At 42.1% G+C, this 21365-nt stretch overlaps 1 protein-coding gene across 2 annotated transcripts in view; it reads right to left on the bottom strand.

Annotated features, from left to right (window-relative positions):
• Nucleotides 1-21365, bottom strand: part of LOC126456571 (sialin-like) — a 157003-nt gene that overhangs the window by 19701 nt on the left and 115937 nt on the right. For both annotated transcript variants that reach the window (XM_050092316.1, XM_050092315.1), the window contains 3 exons: nt 20912-21044; nt 18299-18454; nt 1975-2060 (listed from right to left, as the gene is read on the bottom strand). In XM_050092316.1, the coding sequence (XP_049948273.1) occupies nt 1975-2060; nt 18299-18454; nt 20912-21044 (375 nt within the window). The remainder of the gene's footprint in view (nt 1-1974; nt 2061-18298; nt 18455-20911; nt 21045-21365) is intronic.

Here is a 21365-nt window from a genome sequence, read left to right on the forward strand (position 1 = left end):
CACTGTAAGTCTGAATGTGTCATCTTTTATGACACTTCATAAGAAAAGCCATAATGAGTCAGGCCAGCTTACTGTGCAGAAATTGAGAGAGAGAGAGAGAGAGAGAGAGAGAGAGAGAGAGAGAGAGAGAGAGAGAGAGAGAGAGAAGACGGGAATGCATCCAATACAGTACTGTAGAAATTGATCATGTAGAATGGTTCAAATGGCTCTGAGCACTATGGGACTTGACATCTAAGGTCATCAGCCCCTAGAACTTGAAACTACTTAAACCTAACTAACCTAAGGACATCACCCAACACCCAGTCATCACGAGGCAGAGAAAATCCCTTACCCCACTGGGAATCAAACCCGAGAACCCGAGTGCGGGAAGCGAGAACGCTACCGCACGACCACGAGCTGCGAACGATCATGTAGAATGTATCAGACTGCTGACTACAGCATTTGTAGCTCACCCCATGATTTGCTCTTTTAACTGATTTATTGAAATAACATTAATTCACATGAAAGGTTCTTCATTATGCATGGCACCTTCAAAACTTGTGTGTTGTGCTCAAAGTAAGTGAAACTTACTTTATGTAATAAATAATACATTTCATTCCTGTCACATATTCCTGGATCTCTCAGTTCTCACTAAAAACAGTGATGGCATGCAGCAAGCTCCAGCAGAGAAGATTTACCAAGATACTTCATGTAAATACCAAGCTTGATTTTAAGGTGTTGTGTCCAAATTTCTTTTTAAATTCTTAACAGTAATCAACAGTCTGTCAGATATATGAGAACCCAACACCGATCTGAATTTGTTTACATTGTGTAGTTACGTAAACAGACTACAGTTTGCTTTACCAACATTTTCCCTTTAAGCAGGAATTTGTGATAGGCACTTCTAGGCATCAGCTCCCATACTGACATGTTCATTGCATGGCAAATTATTAGGTCTACAACTTTGACTCCGCTGTTTTGCAATAGACCGCAGTAGTGGCAAGTGGGGTTTAGATGGTTGGTCATAGGTGTAATAAAATTAGCTTAGTCATCTGTAAACATAACGCCATAAAAATATTAGTCTATTTGTAATTGCCATCATAAGGTTATTTTCGATTAAGTACGTCGACTTAGGCACCCATTTCTCGCCATCTGCAGGAAGTTTTAATTTTATGCTGTAACATGAAGAAATCTGCAGCTGTGGCTTCTAGGCATCAGCTCCCATACTGACATGCTCATTGCATGGCAAATTATTAGGTCTACAACTTTGACTCCGCTGTTTTGCAATAGACGGCAGTAGCGGCAAGTGGGGTTCAGGTGAGGGAACTATTAGCGGAAGAACGTGCAGAGAATGTTTCCAGTGCCTTAAGAATGGTATTTTTGATGTCTAAGACTGGCATGGCAGGGAAAGACAGAACGTTTTTATAGCTACTGAAACAAATGAAGACACTCGCAGGACATCATTATCGAAAGCAATTTATGCATTTGGGCGCAGCACTGAAATAAAAATGGCTACAATACAGTGATAGACACAAAGGTAATTTTGCAGCAGGTCAGTGCTAGACACCATGTCGCAAAACCTGTCAAAATATACATGGAAACGTTGAAATGAGAAGTCCTATCCCTGCTGCTGTATTCTCTATACGTTGCTCTCTCTGACTACCACCTTTCTCGATCAGTGGCATACAGTCTGGCTGACCAGCACTTCTGATCATATGAACAAGTGCAAAATTGAATCAATTCATGGACCCCCCCACAAGAGATGCCTAGTTCTCCCACCATGGGGTTTGTATGCCATCCAAAAGATGGGAGAATGTAGTGGCCAGTGTCAGGAAATACCATGAATCAATTTTTTTTGTAGGTTATTCACAATAAAACCCTGAACTTCAAGAAAAAACAGCAGAAGCAAAGTTGTAGACCTAGTATTAACTTTCAAACGCATCATTAAATGGCAGCAAATTCAAATTATCAAATAGCAAGAACAGCATAACTTACATTTTTGTATGTCAAAGCACCAACAACTGCAGCAGACATAAACCCTGGAGTCACACAGATCATGTTACCAATGCCCATGAGTATACCTGGTAAAATAAAAAAAAAATTTAAAAACTTGGAGTAAAATATCAACAGACATTTCAGTGTATACAAGAATGAAACTTGCCGTAAGTTCTCAGACACAGCAAAGTTTCAAGTTTCAACAAAAGTAGTTGTTCAACACTTTTTCTCTAAACATTTAGACAGTAAACTGGTAGCTCCAAAAATATCTACATATCTACATCTACATACATACATCGCAATCCACCATATGGTGCATGGCAGAGGGTACCTCATACCACAACTAGCATCATCTCTCCCTGTTCCACTCCCAAACAGAACGAGGGAAAAATGACTGCCTATATGCCTCTGTACCAGCCCTAATCTCTCTTATCTTTGTGGTCTTTCTGCAAATTATAAGTTGGCGACTAAAATTGTACTGCAGTCAGCCTCAAATGCTCATTCTCTAAATTTTCTCAGTAGCGATTCACCAAAAGAATGCCTCCTTTCCTCCAGACACTCCCACCCGAGTTCCTGAAGCATTTCCGTAACAATCGTGTGATGATCAAACCTAGCAGTAACAAATCTAGCAGCTCACCTCTGAATTGCTTCTATGTTCTCCCTCAATCCGACCCGATAGGAATCCCAAATGCTCAAGCAGTACTCAAGAATAGGTCGTATTAGTCTTTTATAAGCAGTCTCCTTTACAGATGAACCACATCTTCCCAATATTGTACCAATGAACCAAAGACGACTATCCACCTTCCCCACAACTGCCATTACATGCTTGTCCCACTTCATATTGCTCTGCAATGTTACGCCCAAATATTTAATAAATGTGACTGTCAAGCGCTACACTACTAATGGAGTGTTCAAACATTACAGGATTCTTTTTCCTATTCATCTGCATTAATTTACATTTATCTATATTTAGAGTTAGCTGCCATTCTTTACACCAATCACAAATCCTGTCCAAGTCATCTTGTATTCTCCTACAGTCACTCAACAACGACACCTTCCCATACACCACAGCATCATCAGCAAACAGCCACACATTGCTATCCACCCTATCCAAAAGATCATTTATGTAAATAGAAAACAACAGCGGAGCTACCCCCACTTCCCTGGGGCACTCCAGATGATACCCTCATCTCCGATTAACACTCACCATCGAGGACAACGTACTGGGTTCTATTACTTAAGAAGTCTTCCAGCCACTCTCGTATTTGGGAACCAATCCCATATGCTCGTACCTTAGGAGTCTGCAATGGGGCACCAAGTCAAAAGCTTTCTGGAAGTCAAGGAATACGGCATCCGTCTGATACCCTTCATCCGTGGTTCGCAAGATGATATGTGAAAAAAGGGCAAGTTGTTATTTCTCAGGAGCGATGCTCTCTAAAACCGTGTTGATGCGTGGACAGCAACTTCTCTGTCTCAAGGAAATTCATTATATTCTAACTGAGAATGTGTTCAAGAATCCTGCAACAAACCGATGTTAAGGATATTGATCTGTAATTTTGAGGATCCGTCCTTCTACCCTTCTTACATACAGGCGTCACCTGCGCTTTTTTCCAGTCACTCGGGACTTTACGCTGGGCAAGAGATTTGCGATAAATGCATGCTAAGTAAGGAGCCAATGCAGTAGACTACTCTCGGTAAAACCGAATTGGATTCCCATCAGGACCTGGAGATTTATTTATTTTCAACCCATTCAGCTGCTTCACAATCCCAGGGATGTTTATCACTATGTCCTCCATACGGGAATCTGTACAAGACTCAAATGGCAGTATGTTTGTACAATCGTCGTGCGTGAAAGATTTCTCAAATGCTAAATTTAAAATTTCAGCTTTCATTTTGCTGTCTTCCGTTGCCAGGCCAGACTGATCAGTGAGTGAGTGGATGCAAGCCTTCGACCCGCTTACTGATTTTACAGAAGACCAGAATTTCCTTGGGTTTTCAGCAAGATCTTTTGCTAAGGTATGATGGTGGTAGTGGTTGTATGCTTTGCGCATTGCTCTTTTTACAGCAGCACTAATCTCTACTAACTTTTGCCGGTCCTCATTCCCCGATCTTTCTTGTACACAAGTGCAACTGTCTTTGCTTCCTGAGCATTCTCCAAATTGTGCTGTTAAACCACGGTGGGTCTTTTCCATCCGTAACTCACTTTTTCGGCACATAGTTCTCCAATGCGTGATTTACCATGTGTTTAAAATTTGCCCATAATTCTTCCACATCTATCGTACCAGAAGTAAATGAAGTTGATTCATTTACTAAGTGGGATGCTAACAACTGCTTATCTGCTCTTTCTAGTAAGAATACTCTCCTAGCCTTCTTGACCAACTTTTTAACTTTCGTAACCATAGTCATAAGGACAACATCATGATCACTGATCTCCATCTCAACACTTACACCGTCGATGAGGTCTGGTCTGCTCGTGGCTACCAGATCTAAAATATTTCCATTACACATTGGCTGTTGATTTAGCTGCTGAAGACAGTTTTCAGATAATGTGTTCAAAAGTAATTCACACAACAGCTTGTCTGTACCACCTGTAATGAATCCATAGACTTCCCAGTCTATACCAGGTAGGTTGAAGTCGCCTCTGACTAATAGAGCATGATCTGGGTACTTCTGCGATACAGAGTGTAGACTCCCTTTGAATGATTCTAGAACTGTCACGTTGGAACCTGGTGGCCAGTAATAACACCCAACAATTAACTTTATTTCTCCTAGCCCTGTTAAACGCGTCCAGATAACTTCACAATCACACTCTACTTTGACCTCAGTAGACAATATTTTTGTCAACTGCAATGAAGACACCACCTCCTACGGTGTCTAATCTGTCTTTCCAATACACGTTCCAACACTCACTAAATATTTCAGAACTTCCTATCTCAGGGTCCAGCCAGGTCTCAGTCCCGAGAATAATTTGCGCACCACACGCTTCCTGGAGGGCAGTAAATTCAGGAACTTTATTCCAAACACTCTGAAAATTTACTGCTAATATCTTGGTAGCTGAAGTGTCTTTACACTGAGTTTGTCCTGATTTCCCCGCCTGCACGTCGACCGGTGAGTGTTCATCAGTGCAACTCGCACTACTGCCTAGCCTAAAAAAAACCCCATGTGCACGCCATAAGTACTCTGCTACTGGAGTAGCTGCTTCCTTCGTGTAGTGCACCCCTGACCTATCTAGGGGCATCCTACAATTCCCCACCCAATAGCTGAAGTCTAGAAATCTGCAGCCAAGACCGTCATAGAGTCAATGAAGCCTCTGGTAGAGACCCTCCACTCGGCTCCAAACCGAAGGACCCCGATCCACTCTGGAAACGATGCGGCAAATAGAGAGCTCTGCTTGAAACCCACGTGCAAGGCCAGCAGTCTTCACAAAATCCACCAGCCACCTGTACGAATTGAGGATCACCTCAGAACCCAAGTGACAGGCATCACTGGTGCCGACATGAGCAACTACTTGCAGATGGCTGCACTCCGTATGCTTAATAGCCACAGGCAAGGCCACCTCCACACCTTTGATGAGGCCCCCCCGGCAGACAAACTGAGTGCACATTGGAATTCTTTCCAGCCCTGTACGCTATTTCCCTAAGGGGCTCCATCACCCGCCTAATGTAGGAGCTCTCAATAACCAGCAAGCCTTTGCCCCCGTGTACCTGCTCAGGCCCTGCTGAAGGAGCGGCCACCTGCCCACTGACAGGATGAATGGGCGAGGCCCCTGGCCAGCCTCCACATTGGCCCTCCACCTTGATCGACGCGAACGTGTTGCAGTCCGCCACTCACCCTGAGGTGAGGGTGGCCCCAACACACCGGGTACACTAGAAGGTGCCTCGGTGGACAAGTCAGTGGCCGCAGCAAGTGACACCTGGGGTGTCAAGCAACGAGCCAGACCCTCTGTCATCGCTGCACTTCGAGGCAGCAGCCTGAAGGTGGCTGACTGGCCAACAGCACGCTCAGCTGCTCGCGAACCGTGGTCAGTTCCTCCTGCGCCCGCGCACAGCACACACACCCACACCCCCTATCCATCCTACTGCTAATATCTGGACGATTACAGCTACGACAAATAAAACAGCAGTATGTGACTGCACAGTTACATCACCAGCACCAGATTGAGCTGTGATATATGAACAATTACTTATGAACTAAGCAATCAAATGACCACGACTATGCCATTATACAGATATTGCAATGCGATCCTACCCCTGTCTTAGTACATATGACAACTGCCTATGCAATGTTATACTACCCCTGTCTAATTTGAAAATATGCAAAGAGTCGAAAAATTTCACCATGCAAGCACACAAACACACTAACACACGAAGTAATTTGAATTAAACCTGCAGAACTAATACGAAAAATTGAATATACGACTAGTTTCTGCTACTGTTGCTCAGACGTCACTCTGCAAGCACAGATGAAACTGCACTGGCGTCTGTCTGCTGCTGACTGACTCTACGAAATAAACAGAAAGCACTGTCTGTCCAAAACAAACAACTAATTAATGATTCGGCGAATTTATACTTTATAGTTAACAATAAGCAATATAACTCCTCTCAAATACGAGAATATGCAATGATTTTATGTAATTAAATATGCAAGTGCACAAACACTCAGAAAGAAATTAAGAATCAAACCACAAAACAAATATGAAAGCTAAATATGTGACTCGCTACTGCACTGCTGCTGCACTACCGAGTGTCGACTTCCTCCATGACAGCTTCAGAGAACTTTTTCATTGTTGGCAGAAATGTATCCAATTGGCTGGTAATTATGTGGAAAACTGAATATTGATAATTAAAGATCACATTGTAAGCTTTATGTCTGCATTTGATTTATTAAAATATTCTCCTCCAAACCCATTTAACGAAGGTGGAGGCATCAATTTCATTCAATCCTCTTCGTTTAATCCTAAATATGAGCATTCAAAAAGAACTCCATCAATCTTGGAAATTTAATTTAAATAGCAGGCTAAGAGCAAATTCGTAGATTTTTATGTAGAGTTTTTCTCTATACAGTGAGGAGGTGCTGTATTATCCAAGAATTCTGTGAATTCCTTGGCTTAACTGGTTCTGTAATGGAAAATACCTTTAATAAAACAGAGCAGAGATTATTTGCACTTTCAAAAGTCAAATTCTCCTAAGTGTGTACAGTAGTATGATAACAAGTGAGTAAGAAATGTTTTATTTCAACGTATCATGACTTGGTCTATATGAACATCTATACAAAAATTAAAACCTTAACTCATGAGGTGTGGTCCCTCAGACCTTACAAAAATTTCCAAATGCTCTCTCACTCTTTCCAAGGTAAGTTCTGGGATTGCTACTGTACAATCATTACCATCCTTAAACCACCCACCCTACAACATTTTTTTGTTGTTTGCATTATCACCACCTTTGTTTGTTGCCGAGGTGTGCTATTGACATGTGTTGGGTTGGGGAGGGGGGCGTCTCTCCTAGACTCTTCCCTGTGAACTACGTACCTGTTTTGTTCAGTATAGTACAAATGTGTTCACAGATGTGTTCATTTTAATGATCCTAAATCTGATTACATTATTAGTCATTGGATGGAGGAAGATGTCAGTGATGTAATTCAAGAAATAGATGAGAAAGATGACAGTTTTACAACACACACAAATCACAGTTCTGCTAGTGGGAGGATCATTCAGAGGAAGACTGTCAGAACAACTGATGTGGATTTTTCTGTTCCTCCAACGGAATACTTTAAGTGTTAGTTACAATCAAATGCATTCTGAGTGGTGATAAAGAACAATACAGATCTCAGTATGTCAATTCTGCAGACACTCTTTGTACTTATCAAGGGAATTTGTATGTGGAAGTTTAAACACCACAGTTTAGTTTAATGTGGAAGTTTACTTGCTACAGGGATATTACTGTTCATAATGCAGAATTCAGTTCTCTAGCAGTTTGTTTATGTGTACTATTTAAAAACTGCACCTAAGTACACAACTGCACACTTTATTTACTGCAATAACAAGGATTATTTTAAACAACACTTCAATAACTGTAAAACTTAATGCTACATAACAAATTAAAAATTAAAAATGATTTGTGTCTTAAACCTTAGTTTAAATATAGAGGTCTCAGGGACCTGTGAGTTGAGGATAAACAGCTGGTTAACTTTCAACAATGTTTGAAGACAGAAACAATTTATCCTGGATTTTCCATTAATTTTTTGTTCCTCGACAGGTAGTGTAGGCACAAGTGTGTGCTTGCGCATGTTTTTAATGAAACAGCAAAATGTTGACCCAGGCGATGTTGAAAGTACACTTGCAGATAAATAAGAACTTAAGTCTGTGCTGCATGCTTTTAAATATATACCTGTGAGTTTATTTCACCCAATCAATAATAAATTCAACAAGAATCATCAACATCAGACTTCCGGCAGGCAAAATGGACTGGATACTTGGAAATAGAAAAAAGTACTTGTCTGCTAGAAATTCATGGCACACACTAAATGGAAGGCAGGTTAGCAAAACTTTTACTTTCAGAACATGCAACCACTGAAGAAAGGGCCATCTACAAAAGTGGATTAGAAGTTTTCAGTAAAGCAGAGAGCAACGTTTTACTTGTTTTAACTGTAAATATGTCAGGTGAAACTTTTGCAGAAAATAATGCATCTGAATATAGCTTATGAAGTGTGGACAGACACTCATAAAATATTTGATTGCGTCAAAGTTTACAACTTGTTATTTAATTGGATAGATAAAAAATCTACTCAAGTGAAAGACGGTTGTAAATCCTGGTGATACAGGTAAATAAATGAATGGATTGGCACATAAGGTAGAAAAGAGGCAATGGTTTGAACAAGACTGACAGCAACAAGAGACGATAACAACAAAGACTTACAAGAGGGTTACATTAGAACAATTAATGGCCATATGGGCTGGTATAAAAATAAAAACAATTATTGACAGAATTATTTAACTGGTAACTGGTTAGATAAAGAATCTATTCAATGTGTGTTGTGCCACTGCTATCCAATTAAACAATTTTGTCAATAATTGGAGGTTTACAACCTGTGTTTCCAGGGCTTCAGAAGATACTGCAATACGTATTTCAAAATTGAAGCAGGACATGACTAAAGATATTGTAAATAATCCAGAAATGCCTGATATGTAAAATATTAGGTGTGTCACTGGAAGACAATATTTTTGTTTACATCTAGTAAGATATGTCACATTACAAATGACAGAAATTGTTTCAAGACTTTTCAGCAGTTTTCAACAAGACATTCAGTAACTACAACTAATGGTGACAATTTAAGCAATTGGAAAAGGTGCAATAGACTCTGAAGGCAGCAGTTGGAGTATTGCACAGAGTTACTCTGGCAAATGTATGTTTGTACCTCAGTTCCACAAGAATCTATACTCTGTTCTTGCTGCACAGGATGAGCACCCAGAAAGCAAATTCATATGAACTGCTGAAATTTGTAATTTCATGACTGAAATGGTCACTTGATTGGTAGACGTCCATGATCAATGTGGAGGAATTTTAAAACTGGCTGCGAGTAATGTCATACTTGCTTCCCTCTGTGAAAATCTCAACAACAGTGACAACATGAAAGATCTGGACACCAGAACAAGTGTCATGTGACATCTGTACTTAGCAGTGAGATAAATATCAAGGTGGAAATATACAGTGAACTGTGAGAAGGTTGTATTTATGGAAGGCTCTTGTGTACCATTTGACACTGGAAAGAGGACAGTGAAACCAGGAATGCTTATTCACACTGATCCTCCAGGTGCCTTTCATAATTGAGTGACAGAATATCAATATTTTGTACTTTTCAAAGATGATTGTACAAAGTTTAGATCAACTTTCATCAACATTCCATCAAAGAAATTTTGAGTGACAACAGAAAAAAATTTGACAACAAACAAGTAAAGGAAATTCTTCAGAAAGCAGGTGTAATTCAGCACCTCACAATGCCACACACACTGGAACAATGAACAGGAAGGGGGGAGGGGGTAAGAAGAGAGACTTGGGCAGTTGTGGGAACTGCTGGAGCAATAATGCATGCACATGGAAATATTCCACATATGTTTTGGGTAGTGATAGGTTGGTTGGTTGGTTTAAAAGAGGAGGAATGGGACCAAACTACTAGGTCATCTGTCCCTTGTTCCGAATAAAACAATGCCACAAGGGTGAGAATAAAACTAGCGAGACTGATGAACACAAAATGGAGAGAAAAGAAAAACCACAAGAACAACAGAAGGGCAACAAACACAAATGGACAAAAGGGGAGAAGAAAACCACAGAAACACAAGAAACAGGTAGTAGAGATTAAAATGACAAAACAGATTACTATGGCTGGCTGAGCATGAGAATAAAAAGGAGAAGCCAGCCACTCTGTAACACATTAAAACTTCCACTCTAAAAGCACTAGGGTGGAGGACACAGAGGGACAAAGAACATGCACTAAAACTTAGATCAAATGAAAAACCCATCCTCAAGGAAAAAACATAAAACTCAATGAGACGTTGTCTGACAAAATTAGCGGCAACGACTCCATTAACCAAAGATTTCATCTCAGGTCAGTCAGAGTGATAAGATGCACCAGAATATGCGCCACAGTCAACCGGGTGCCGCATCAACACTGAGGCGGGTCTTCACGGCACAGGAGGTAACCATGGGTTGCCTAAGTGTGTCCAATGTGGAGCCACCAGAGAACCACAGAGTCACTGCGAGAGGCCCACATGGAAGACTGCCACACATTCGTAGTCTCCTTAAGAGCACACAGTTTGTTGTGTGTACTGAGACTATGCCATTCCATCTACCAAAGCCGAAAAACCTGGCAATGCAAAAAAGAATGCAGGTCAGTTATTGGAATGTCGATCTCCATAAGCAGTTTCTGTGAAGCCTGTTAGGCCAGCCTGTCAGCAAGTTCGTCGCCTTGGATTCCAATGTGACCTGGGCTCCACACAAACACTACTGAACAACCAGACCATTCCAGGGCATAGATGGACTCCTAGATGGTCACTACCAAAGGATGACAAGGGTAGCACATGTCAATAGCTTGTAGGCTGCTCATGGAGTCAGTACACAGAAGAAACGACTCAGCACGACATGAACGGACATGCTCAAGAGCACGAGATATAGCCACCAGCTCTGCAGTGAAACACTGCAGCCATCAGGCATGGAATGCTGTTAAATATGTTCTCCATGGACATATGCAAAGCCGAAGTGACCATGAGCCCTCAAGCTGTCAGTGTAAACCACTTCATTGCCTCGGTACATGTCAAGAATCGAGAGGAAGTGACAGCGGAGAGCCACAGGGTGAACTGAGTCCCTTGGGCCATATGAAAGGTCCAGGAGAAGCAGCAGCCTAGGTGTACACCATGGAGGTGTACGCGAATGGACCTCTAGTATAGGTGGTAAAGCCAAGGACTCCAGACAGATAGAAGAGATCGGATGTGAACCGCAATTGTAAGCCCTCACCTCTGCTGCCAATGTGGGAGATTAACCGTTGTGGGTGGGCAAAGGAGACAGTAATTTGGATGCACAGGAGAACTACTAATGTGTGCATGCCTGACCTGTAATGGAGGGACTCCAGCTTCCGCCAGGACACTCGTCACTGGACTCGTCATAAAAGCTCCTGTCGCTAGTTGAATGCCACAGTGGTGCACTGGGTTGAGTACACACAATGCTGAGGGTGCCGCTGAACCATAAACTGAACTCCCATAGTCAAGGCAGGACTGAACAAGGGCTCTGTAGAGCTGCAGCAGTGTAGAGCAATCTGCACCCCAGTTCGTGTAGCTCAGGCAACGAATGGCATTGAAGTGCTGCCAGTACTTCCGCTTAAGCTGATGAAGTTGAGGAAGCCAATCCAGTGTCTAAAATCAGTCCTAAAAATTGATGTCTCCACTACAGTGAAGGGACTGTCAGTAAGGTAAAGTTCTGGTCCTGGATAAACGGTACAACACCGACGGAAGTGCATAACACACAACTTTGTGGCTGAAAACTGGAACCCCGTGAACTAGAGCCCATGTCCTTGTGGATGGCTCCCTGTAGGTGCCACTCACTCAGCAACACCAGTACTGGTGGAGCAGTATGAAATGCAGAAGCTGTCTGCACAGAGAGGGTGAGACGGATGGCCCTACAGCAGCTTCTAGACCACTAATGGCCACTAAAAATACAGACACACTCGATACAGAGCCCTGCAGGACCCTATTCTCATGGATTCCTGGATATTGGGGGGGGGGGGGGACTGGGAACTATGGGAGGCAACAACTTGGACATGGAAAGTACTAAGTGACAAGAAATTCTGGATAAAAATCAGGAGCAGGCTTCAGAGACCCGACTCGTATAATGTGGCAAGGATATGATCTTGCCACGTGGTGTCATACGCTTTTCGTAAATCAAAGAAGATAGCAGCAAGGTGTTGATGTCTGGAAGATCACGAAGATCATGAAGAGATGTCGCTTGTAGTCACATGAGTAATGTTTAATCATGTAACTGTGGATCTGATCTGGCCCAGGAGCTTTGTTGGGACAATTTGCAAGGGCACTGAGGAGATCCCACTCTGTAAATGGGGCGTTATAGGGTTCACTGTGGCGTGTAGTGAACGAGATGACTTTCCCTCCCATCCTCCTTTTGAGAGCGCGAAAGGCTGGGAGGTAATTCTCTGACAGAGAGGCATGAGCATAGATCACAGCAAAGTGCTCAGCAATCACGTTTGCATCAATAGATAACACGCCATTTATGTCAACATCACAAACACCTGTTGGGGTCTGGTACCCAAAAACTCATCGTTTGATCTTTGCCCAGATTTGGAAAAGTGACATAGGGCACCCAATGGTCAAGCCGTACCTCTCCCAACACTCCTGTTTCCATCGTTCGATAAGCTGGCGAATGCGGGCACAGAGTTGTTTAAAGGCTATGAGATGCTCCAGGGAAGGGTGCCACTTATGCCACTGTAGAGATCGCCAACACTTCTAAAGTGCCTCAATGACTTCCGGCGACCACCAAGGGACTGTCTTTCGCCAGGGGTACACTAAAGAACGAGGGATCGCATTTTCCACTGCAGAAACGGTCACTGTAGTTACCTGCTCAACCACCACATCGATGGTACAATGTGGGGGAGATTCAACAGTGGCAGCAGAGGTGAAGGCTTCCCAGTAAGCCTTGTTTGAAGTCCATCTGGGCAGGCATCCATGGAACTGAAACTGGGGCTGTCACAGGATGTTGGCAAAGTGGTCACTACCACACACAGCACCATGTGCTCTCCAGTGGGTAGATGTGAGAAGGCCAGGACTGCAAACCGAGAGATCAATGGCCAAATATGTGCTATGTGCCACACTGAAATGTGTAGGGACACTTGCATTTAAGAGGCAGAGGTCGAGTTGTGATAGCAAATTTTCGACATCTGCCTCGGCCAGTAAGCACGGTGCCACCCCACAAGGAGTTATGAGTGTTAACATCTCCCAAAAGTAGGAAAGGTTTAGGGAGTAACTCAATCAGTGCAGCCAATGCATTCAGGGGTACTGAACCATCTGGAGGAAGATATACATTGCAGACGGTTATTTCCTGCATCGTCCTTATGACAGCCACAGCTTCAAGAGGGGTTTGAAGGGGAACAGGTTCACTGCATACTGAGTTCAGGACAGACACAAACTTCACCTGACACACTTTATAGTCACTACAGTTCTTGTAATATCCCCTATAACCATGGAGGGCAGGGGGTCTGCATTTCCGGGAACCAGGTTTCCTGAAAGGCAATGCAGAAAGCAGGTGTAAAGCTTAAGAGTTGCCATAGCTCAGCCAGGTGGTGGAAAACAACCATGGCAATTCTACTGGAAGATGACGTTATCATGAGGCTGGGAAGGCATGAAGCTCAAAAGGAGGTAGGTTATGCCTCAGGGTCACCTGCTGCCACTGATTGAGTATTTGTAGGCATTTATATGGTGGATGATGCATCAGTGGGATCCAGGTCCGCAGGGGACACTAAGATCCCCACCGCATCCTCAGATGCGGAATTGACAGGGAGTGGTGGTGTTGGGGCCAGAGGGTCCTGTTTCTTAGCAGAATTTTTCTTAGTTTGCTTGCTCTCTTGCTTCTCTTTAGGGACTTGCTGGGATGATTTCTCTGAAGCTGCTTCACGCATGGATGATGACCACGAAACTCTTCGTCCAGCAGCTTTTGGCTTCTTGAGCCACTGGCGTGGGTGGAGACCTTGAGAGAGAGGAACCCAAGGGACCCTTTCCACATGAGAGGAGCCAGAGGACGCTGTTGCTTCTCCGGCATTGGGGAGGGGACTGATGTCCCCTGTGTTTGCGGAGGCCTTGCTCCCGAAGTAGGTGCTTTGGAAGCAACTGAGGAAGATTTGCCCCCTACCACCAAGGGGGCAGATGTATTCCAGTGGCCTGGAGGGCCCACTGTTCGTGGCACAGAGTAAGGAACCACTGTAACTTGGGACGGAGATGGTGACGTAGCTGCGACATATGTCAATGTCGACCGAATGGGGTGTAATCTTCCAAATTTACGTTTGGCTCTGTGTTAGTCAACCAGTCCAGGGCCTTGTACTCCACAATTTTTTGCTCGTTTTGGAGTACTGGGTAGTCTGGCGAGCAGGGGGGGGGGGGGGGGGTTGTTCTCCATAACTGATGCAAGTGGGAGGTGGCACACATGGAGTAACTGGGTGCAGTGGATGTGCGCAGTCTCAACATGTGGTGCTGGAAGTGCAGTGGGAAGACGTGTGTCTGAATTTCCAGCACTTAAAGCACTGCATAGGGGGAGGGATGTATGGTTTAATGTCACAGCGGGAAACCATCACCTTGACTTTTTCAGGCAATGAATCAACCTCAAAAGCCAAGGTGAAGACACCGGTAGCAACCCTGTTGTTTTTGGGTCCCCTGTAAACACACTGGATGAAATGAACAGCCCGCCATTCTAAATTGGCATGGAGCTTGTCATCAGACTGCAAGAAGAGAACGCAATGGAAAATGATCCCTGGACCATGTTGAGGCTTTTATAGGGAGTGACTGAAACAGGAATATCATCCAGCTTGTCACAGGTGAGTAAGGTTTGGGATTGGGCTGGGGATGCTGTCTGAATTAAGACTGCACCATTTCGCATCTTCAACAGTGCTGTCACATCACCAAACTTATCCTCAAGGTGTTCAACGAAAGATTGAGGCTTCATATGTAGAAAGAAGTCTGCATCAGTTCTGCTACAGACTAAAGCCCAAGGTGAAAATGGCCCTCTCCGTTCTGTAGCCCTATATTCCTCCTATGGTGTAGCAAGGGAAGGAAACAATTTAGAGTCATACCTGTCAGCATTGTATTCGATCTCTCCCTTCTTAGAGACTGCTGGTGCCATATGGTCACCAGCAAGAAAAGACAGTTGCTTCATTGCCGGTCATCCGCCCTGATGCTACCCACTCCAATCAGGGGCTTTCCCCATGGGTGACACCCAGCCACAGCTAAGGCCAACCGGCACGATGGCTGTTGCCAGCAATCCTGATGCCCCAGGAAGCCAGGCATCTACTCCTTGGCACACGTGGGGAGCTTAAAGCTCAAGCATCAGCAGAGCTATCCCTGTGTTGTCAGGAGGCTACCACCAAATGGGTACATGATGGCCCCACCACAATGGACTGGCTACCATTTTGGATATCGGGTGCAGAGAAATCCAGTACTGTCATGGGGGCAAAAGAGGACAGGAGACAACGGAAGAAGATGACGTACCCCAGAAAGTGTCCTCGTTCAAATAGTTGAATCGCAGGTGGAGATGCAAGGCCAAGACAAGAGATTCAGGAGATCAAATCCAAGGGCACTATGGATAACTTGTGCACCACATAAGGCATCCTTTCCCATATGGCCCCCACTTCTGTAGAATTTGGGAAGTGGCAAGTCAAACCATAGAATGGGACCTGAACTCATAGTACCGAAAAGTGTGAGGCTCCTTTTAGTCACCTCTTACAACAGGCAGGAATGCCTTGGGCCTGTTCTAACCTCCAGATCTGCAGTGGGTGGGGGGGTCAGCAGGGGGGGGGGGGAGGAGGGGGGGGGAGGAGGGGGAGGAGGAGGAGGAGGAGGAGGAGGAGGAAGTGATAGACAACACTGCAACCTGCAGGTCATAGGCTCCACCTGCTATATTGGTATTCTGAAACACTAGAAGATCAGTCAGAAAGCAGTGAAAGGAGTTCTTATTGGGTATGATCACAATGAAGGTCAGAATTTATTGTGGAGGGAAATATGAAGTCATTATATCACCAGATGTCACCTTAAGGGAGAAGCCACTGAAGAGCGAGAAAGATTTAATTTTGCTAGTGAATGTTTATCATGATTCAATATCTCAGACTCAAGACCAGTCTCTAATAGATAGTGAGAATGTTAAGGATGGCAGTTTGCTTAACACAGATGAAGACCCTCATGAGGTAGATCAGGAAGACTAGTGAGAAAGGCTTACCACATCTGCATGACTAACTCTTAGACCTCCACAAAACTTTTGAGATTATATGAAGTGTGTAACAATATTTTTTCCAAGAACCAGAAAAGTACAGTGAAGCCATAAAGTCTGTTCAAAAGGATTTCTGTACCACAGCCATGGATTGTGAAATAAAAGCTCTTGAAGAAAATTAAACATGGAATCTGGTTGAACTACTACCTGGAAAGAGTGCCTTTCCAACAGGTGGGTGTACAAAGTGAAAACAAATGCTGATGGCTCAGTCAGTAAATTAAATGCAAGATTTTTGATTAAGGGTTACTCAGAGTGGAGAAGAGTTGACTATGACCAAACCTTTAGTCCTGTGGTTGGAATGACTTTTATTCAAGCACTACTCAGTGTTGCCTCAACTGAGGCCATGAACCTTGTGCAAATTGATGTTTCAGTTGCTTTCCTTTATGGCGATTTGAAAGAAACCGTATAAATGCAGCAACCTGAAGGATATGATGGTGGATCTGTGAGAGAATGTTATTTGGAGAAGAAAGTCTGTCTGAAGCAGGCTGCTCACTGTTGGAATGAAGCTCAGTAATCACCTCAGTTAATTGGGTTTCCAGGAGGAGGAAACCTGACCCTTGTATTTTCAGAAGATGGGCTTTATGTTCATGATTTTGGTTGTAGCTAACAGCAAACTGGAACTTCAAGGAATTATCTGTGATTTCAGACAAAAATTCAAAATTACTGAAGTGCCTGTATCATTTTTCTTAGGTCTGAAAACTAACAAGGAGGAGGAAATATATAAGAAAACTTATTACACAGAGAAAATTCTAGAGTTCTCCAACATGAGCATCTGTAAGGCTGTAGTCACTCCTGTTATAAAGGACAATAATACAGAAGTAAGTCATCACAACTATTTCCCAATAGGCAAGCTGTTAGAACACTCATGTTTCTGATGTGTGGGACAAATCCTGATGTTCCATACGCAATCACTGCTTTATCAACAAATCTTGAAAATTCAACAAATATGCTGGTAGTTTACTATGAATAAATCTTTAAGATCCAACAAATCAGAGTTAAAAGGGTTCTGATGCATCTGAGAGACAAAACAGATTATGCACTTGTTTCCAAAACTAATTTTGAATATGAGGTTTTAGAATGTTATAGTGATGCTGATTGCAGTGGTGATCTTCGAGCAGGCCACTCAACACAAGGGCTGTGTATTCTGGGGCTCCCCACTCTTGGATTAGTCTTGTTTTACAGAATAGGGCCGGTTGAAAGCAACACCAAATTTCCAGATTGGCAATGAATTTACTATCCACATTGCCCAGAATCCTGAGTTTCAGTCATGAGTGGAACATATTCATAAAAAGCATATCTTTGTTTCAGAATTAGTTAGTGCTGGTGATATTACAGTTTCAAAAGTAGACCCTAAAGAACAATTTGCTGACATAACAAAATCATTATTTTCCATAGAATTTCAGTATTTGTGCAATAATGCTGGAATTTATGGGTAGTTTAATAAGGGATAGTGTTGATTTGTTTTACATAATTGGTGTTATTTAACACAAACTTTTATTTTTGTATAGAGTGGTTTGTAGTATGGGTGTGGGTAATATCTAAAAGATGCATTGTGTACGGTTTCACATTTAATGGAGCAACTGTTTTTCAAATGTGAAAATATTTGTTCTTTAATAAATACCAGCAAAATATATGTAATACATTCTACACAGTCAGTCTTGATAGTTTTTGTTTCTGTTAACATATGTTGTGACACTGAAGGTTCTGCTTCATGATAAGACCTATGGAGCACAGTGTAATAATGGTAAACAGTTGCTATAGCAACTAAATGTGCTGTTATTCCCAAATACGGTACTTACTGGAAAAATTGGGACTTAGGTCAATGTATGTAGCTAAAGCTCCAGATGATTCAGCTCCACTTGAAGCCAGAGCTGCTGTGAGACAAATAGTGGCCATAACTGAATTGCAGCCACAGAATGCTAGCCCCAGTGTGAATATACCTTGCACAATGTTCACTGGCAACAGAGAAACATGAGCAAGATAAATACAATGAAATAGCTCACTATTCAAAACTAAACTTAGAAAGAAATAGTATAAATCACTTATTTAACATGAAATGTAGTCATTGATGGTACTAATCCATTATGTCTGCTACAAACTTTTATAGACTTGAAATAAGAAATGTGTAGTTGAATCAATCTGAAGCTAGTTAGACACCAACATTTTTTATTCATTCTACGGTAAATAGTACATAAGCTTCCATTTATTTCTAGCACTGCTGCCAGTTTTTTTTCTTTTCCTTTTTTTAAAAAATATGAAATTACTCTAACAAGGAAGACACAAGAAACCATTCATAAGGCTTTATTTTTCTGTAAATACAGGTACAATTTTTTCCATTTTTTCCAAAGTATTCTATGTGAATTCAGGAATGGTTCTTTCTAATAATCCTACTCAAAATGAAATTTTCACTCCACAGCAGAGTGTGCACAGGTATGAAACTTTATGGCAGATTAAAACTGTGTGCCACATCGAGACTAACTCAGGACCTTTGCCTTTTGTGGAAAAGTGCTCCACCAACCGAGCTACCCAAAAACAACTCGCAACCCTCCTCATAGCTTCAATTATGCCAGTACCTTATATCTGCCAATATGCTCCATGCTGTGGCTACGCTGTCTCCACAATATACTTTCTTCCAGGAGTGCTAGTTCTGCAAGGTTCGCAGGAGAACTTCTGTGAAGTTCAGCAGGTGGGAGGTAGGAGATGAGGTACTGGCAGAATTGAAGCTCTGAGGACGGGTCATGAGTTATGCTTGGCAGAGCACTTGCCCGTGAAAGGCAAAGGTTCTGAGTTAGAGTCTTGGTCTAGCACACAGTTTTAATCTGCCAGGAGGTTTCAGTCCTACTCATAGTTATAACTTGTTAAATGAAGTAAATTTCCATCTACTAGGGATGTCTCCTATGAGTCACCAGGAACATTTTATCTGATGTTTCGGCAGATATTTCAGTTTTGTTTTCAAAATACATAGCTGGTGTCAGCCCAAACAAATCCTCTTCATCACATCCAGCACAGAATGCCCAGCATTGAGAGAAAACGTCAGTTCTTTTCCCATTACAAACATTTTTAAATCTAAATTATACATGCCCACTTGATCGAGTGCATCCAGATTGATCTAGTCCACTATTCATTTTATTAACATGTATTAACAGAAACAGTAAAACCATAAAGAACAATCCGCATTTCAGCAGTGACTGAGTAGCACACCTCTGTGTGACAGTAGTTGTTAGTGTGAGCCAGGGCAGTGCTGTCACTGCTGGTGAACTCATTATTCCTCATGTTTTAATATCCTTGGGGAAACAAATGTTGCACCAGACTAATTTGGGGCTGACTGTCAAATGGGCATGTAAAACTTCCACTTTAAAAATCGTTTTGTTCATAACAGGAGACAAACCAAAGGTTTTTGCTGATGCTTGCTGTCATCTAACATATGTGATGAGCAGCATTTGTTGAGGTCAACTCCAACTACAAGTTACAAAAACAAAATTCTGAATGTCTGTTTAAATGCCAGAGAAAATTCACCCAATAAGGAGGGTCAGTCTTCTGTGGTCAGTAAACGTCTGGACACACTCGCACGCATGCACGCACGCACAAAAAAACCTCTTGTATGTATTAACTGAATAAACCCATTCCACATCTCTGAATAATCTCCTTCATGATGGTATGTATGACTAATAACTAATGAATTGTATTTATAAAACTAAAAATGGCAAATGTTTAGTGAAATGATTGGTCTGAAAGAAATAAAATAGATTAGAGAACCATTTGAAGTGACTTAGTATGATGTGCAGAACCATTACAGTTAATGATAGCTGTATTTTTTTTTGTTCATGAAATACGATTGAATATCAATCAGTAGTCTTCTACTACTACTACTACTACTACTACTACAAAGAGTTATAGGTAAAGATCAAGCGAAGACGTTTCAGTTTATGGTGTAATTTGGTTTTTATTTTTAGTTTTTCAGCATGAGAGAAAAAATTTCACAACTCCTTCACCAATGTAACTTTTCATGTGCATAACACCTATGTCTTTAAGAGATGAACGTTTTGACATTTCATAGCAGCAGTAGTTCACAAAATATTTCAGTTTTTCCTTAAATCAGTAATTCTCCTTAATTATATTGATTACTTTATAACAATTCAATCTTTTGAAAAACTAGACCTCACACTGATCAATCTGATACACATTTGCCCGTTGCCAATTTTTCATTTGGCTACAAAAATTCAGACAGAAACCCACTGCATGGTTTCTAGGGACCCTTGGGTTTGCTCCACACTAACATTTTGCTTCAGAGTTTTTCTCAGTTCAGCATGTGTAATTTTTCTTCATCAGCATACAAACTAGCTTGAGAGATCAAATGTAATAAATATAATACTTGCTACATCCAGGAAACATAAAAGAGAGGATTTACTTACTTATGAAGCCGGCCAACTTTCGAACATTAGTAACTGACAGTTTTCCACTTGACTGTAAGTGGTCACACAGGTAACCAACTGAGATGGCCAGAATCATTCGACAAACATGAGGAAGACCAGAGAGAAAGCCAACCTAAAGAAACAAAAAATATGCACTTAGACAATGTAAGTAAATTTGTTAAGTTTCTATAAAAAAGTTCTATTGAAGAAGTAGCCAGCCTCCTGAAAGTCTCTGGAATAATTTCATTACATCACAAATCAAAGATCCACATACACCTGGGGACAATAAATATGCTATTGTCACCTTCTGAAAATAAAACTAAAAACAACTGCAATTTTAGGGAAATCTTTAGTATTTAAAAATGATGCAATAGCAACTAAGCAAACAATTAACACTGAGGGAAGCTCTAAAATATAGGAAAGAACAATCAAGTAAGTGATGTGTGTATGCAGA

The sequence above is a fragment of the Schistocerca serialis genome, chromosome 2, assembly GCF_023864345.2.
Source record: "Schistocerca serialis cubense isolate TAMUIC-IGC-003099 chromosome 2, iqSchSeri2.2, whole genome shotgun sequence".
Taxonomy (NCBI): Eukaryota; Metazoa; Arthropoda; class Insecta; order Orthoptera; family Acrididae; genus Schistocerca; species Schistocerca serialis.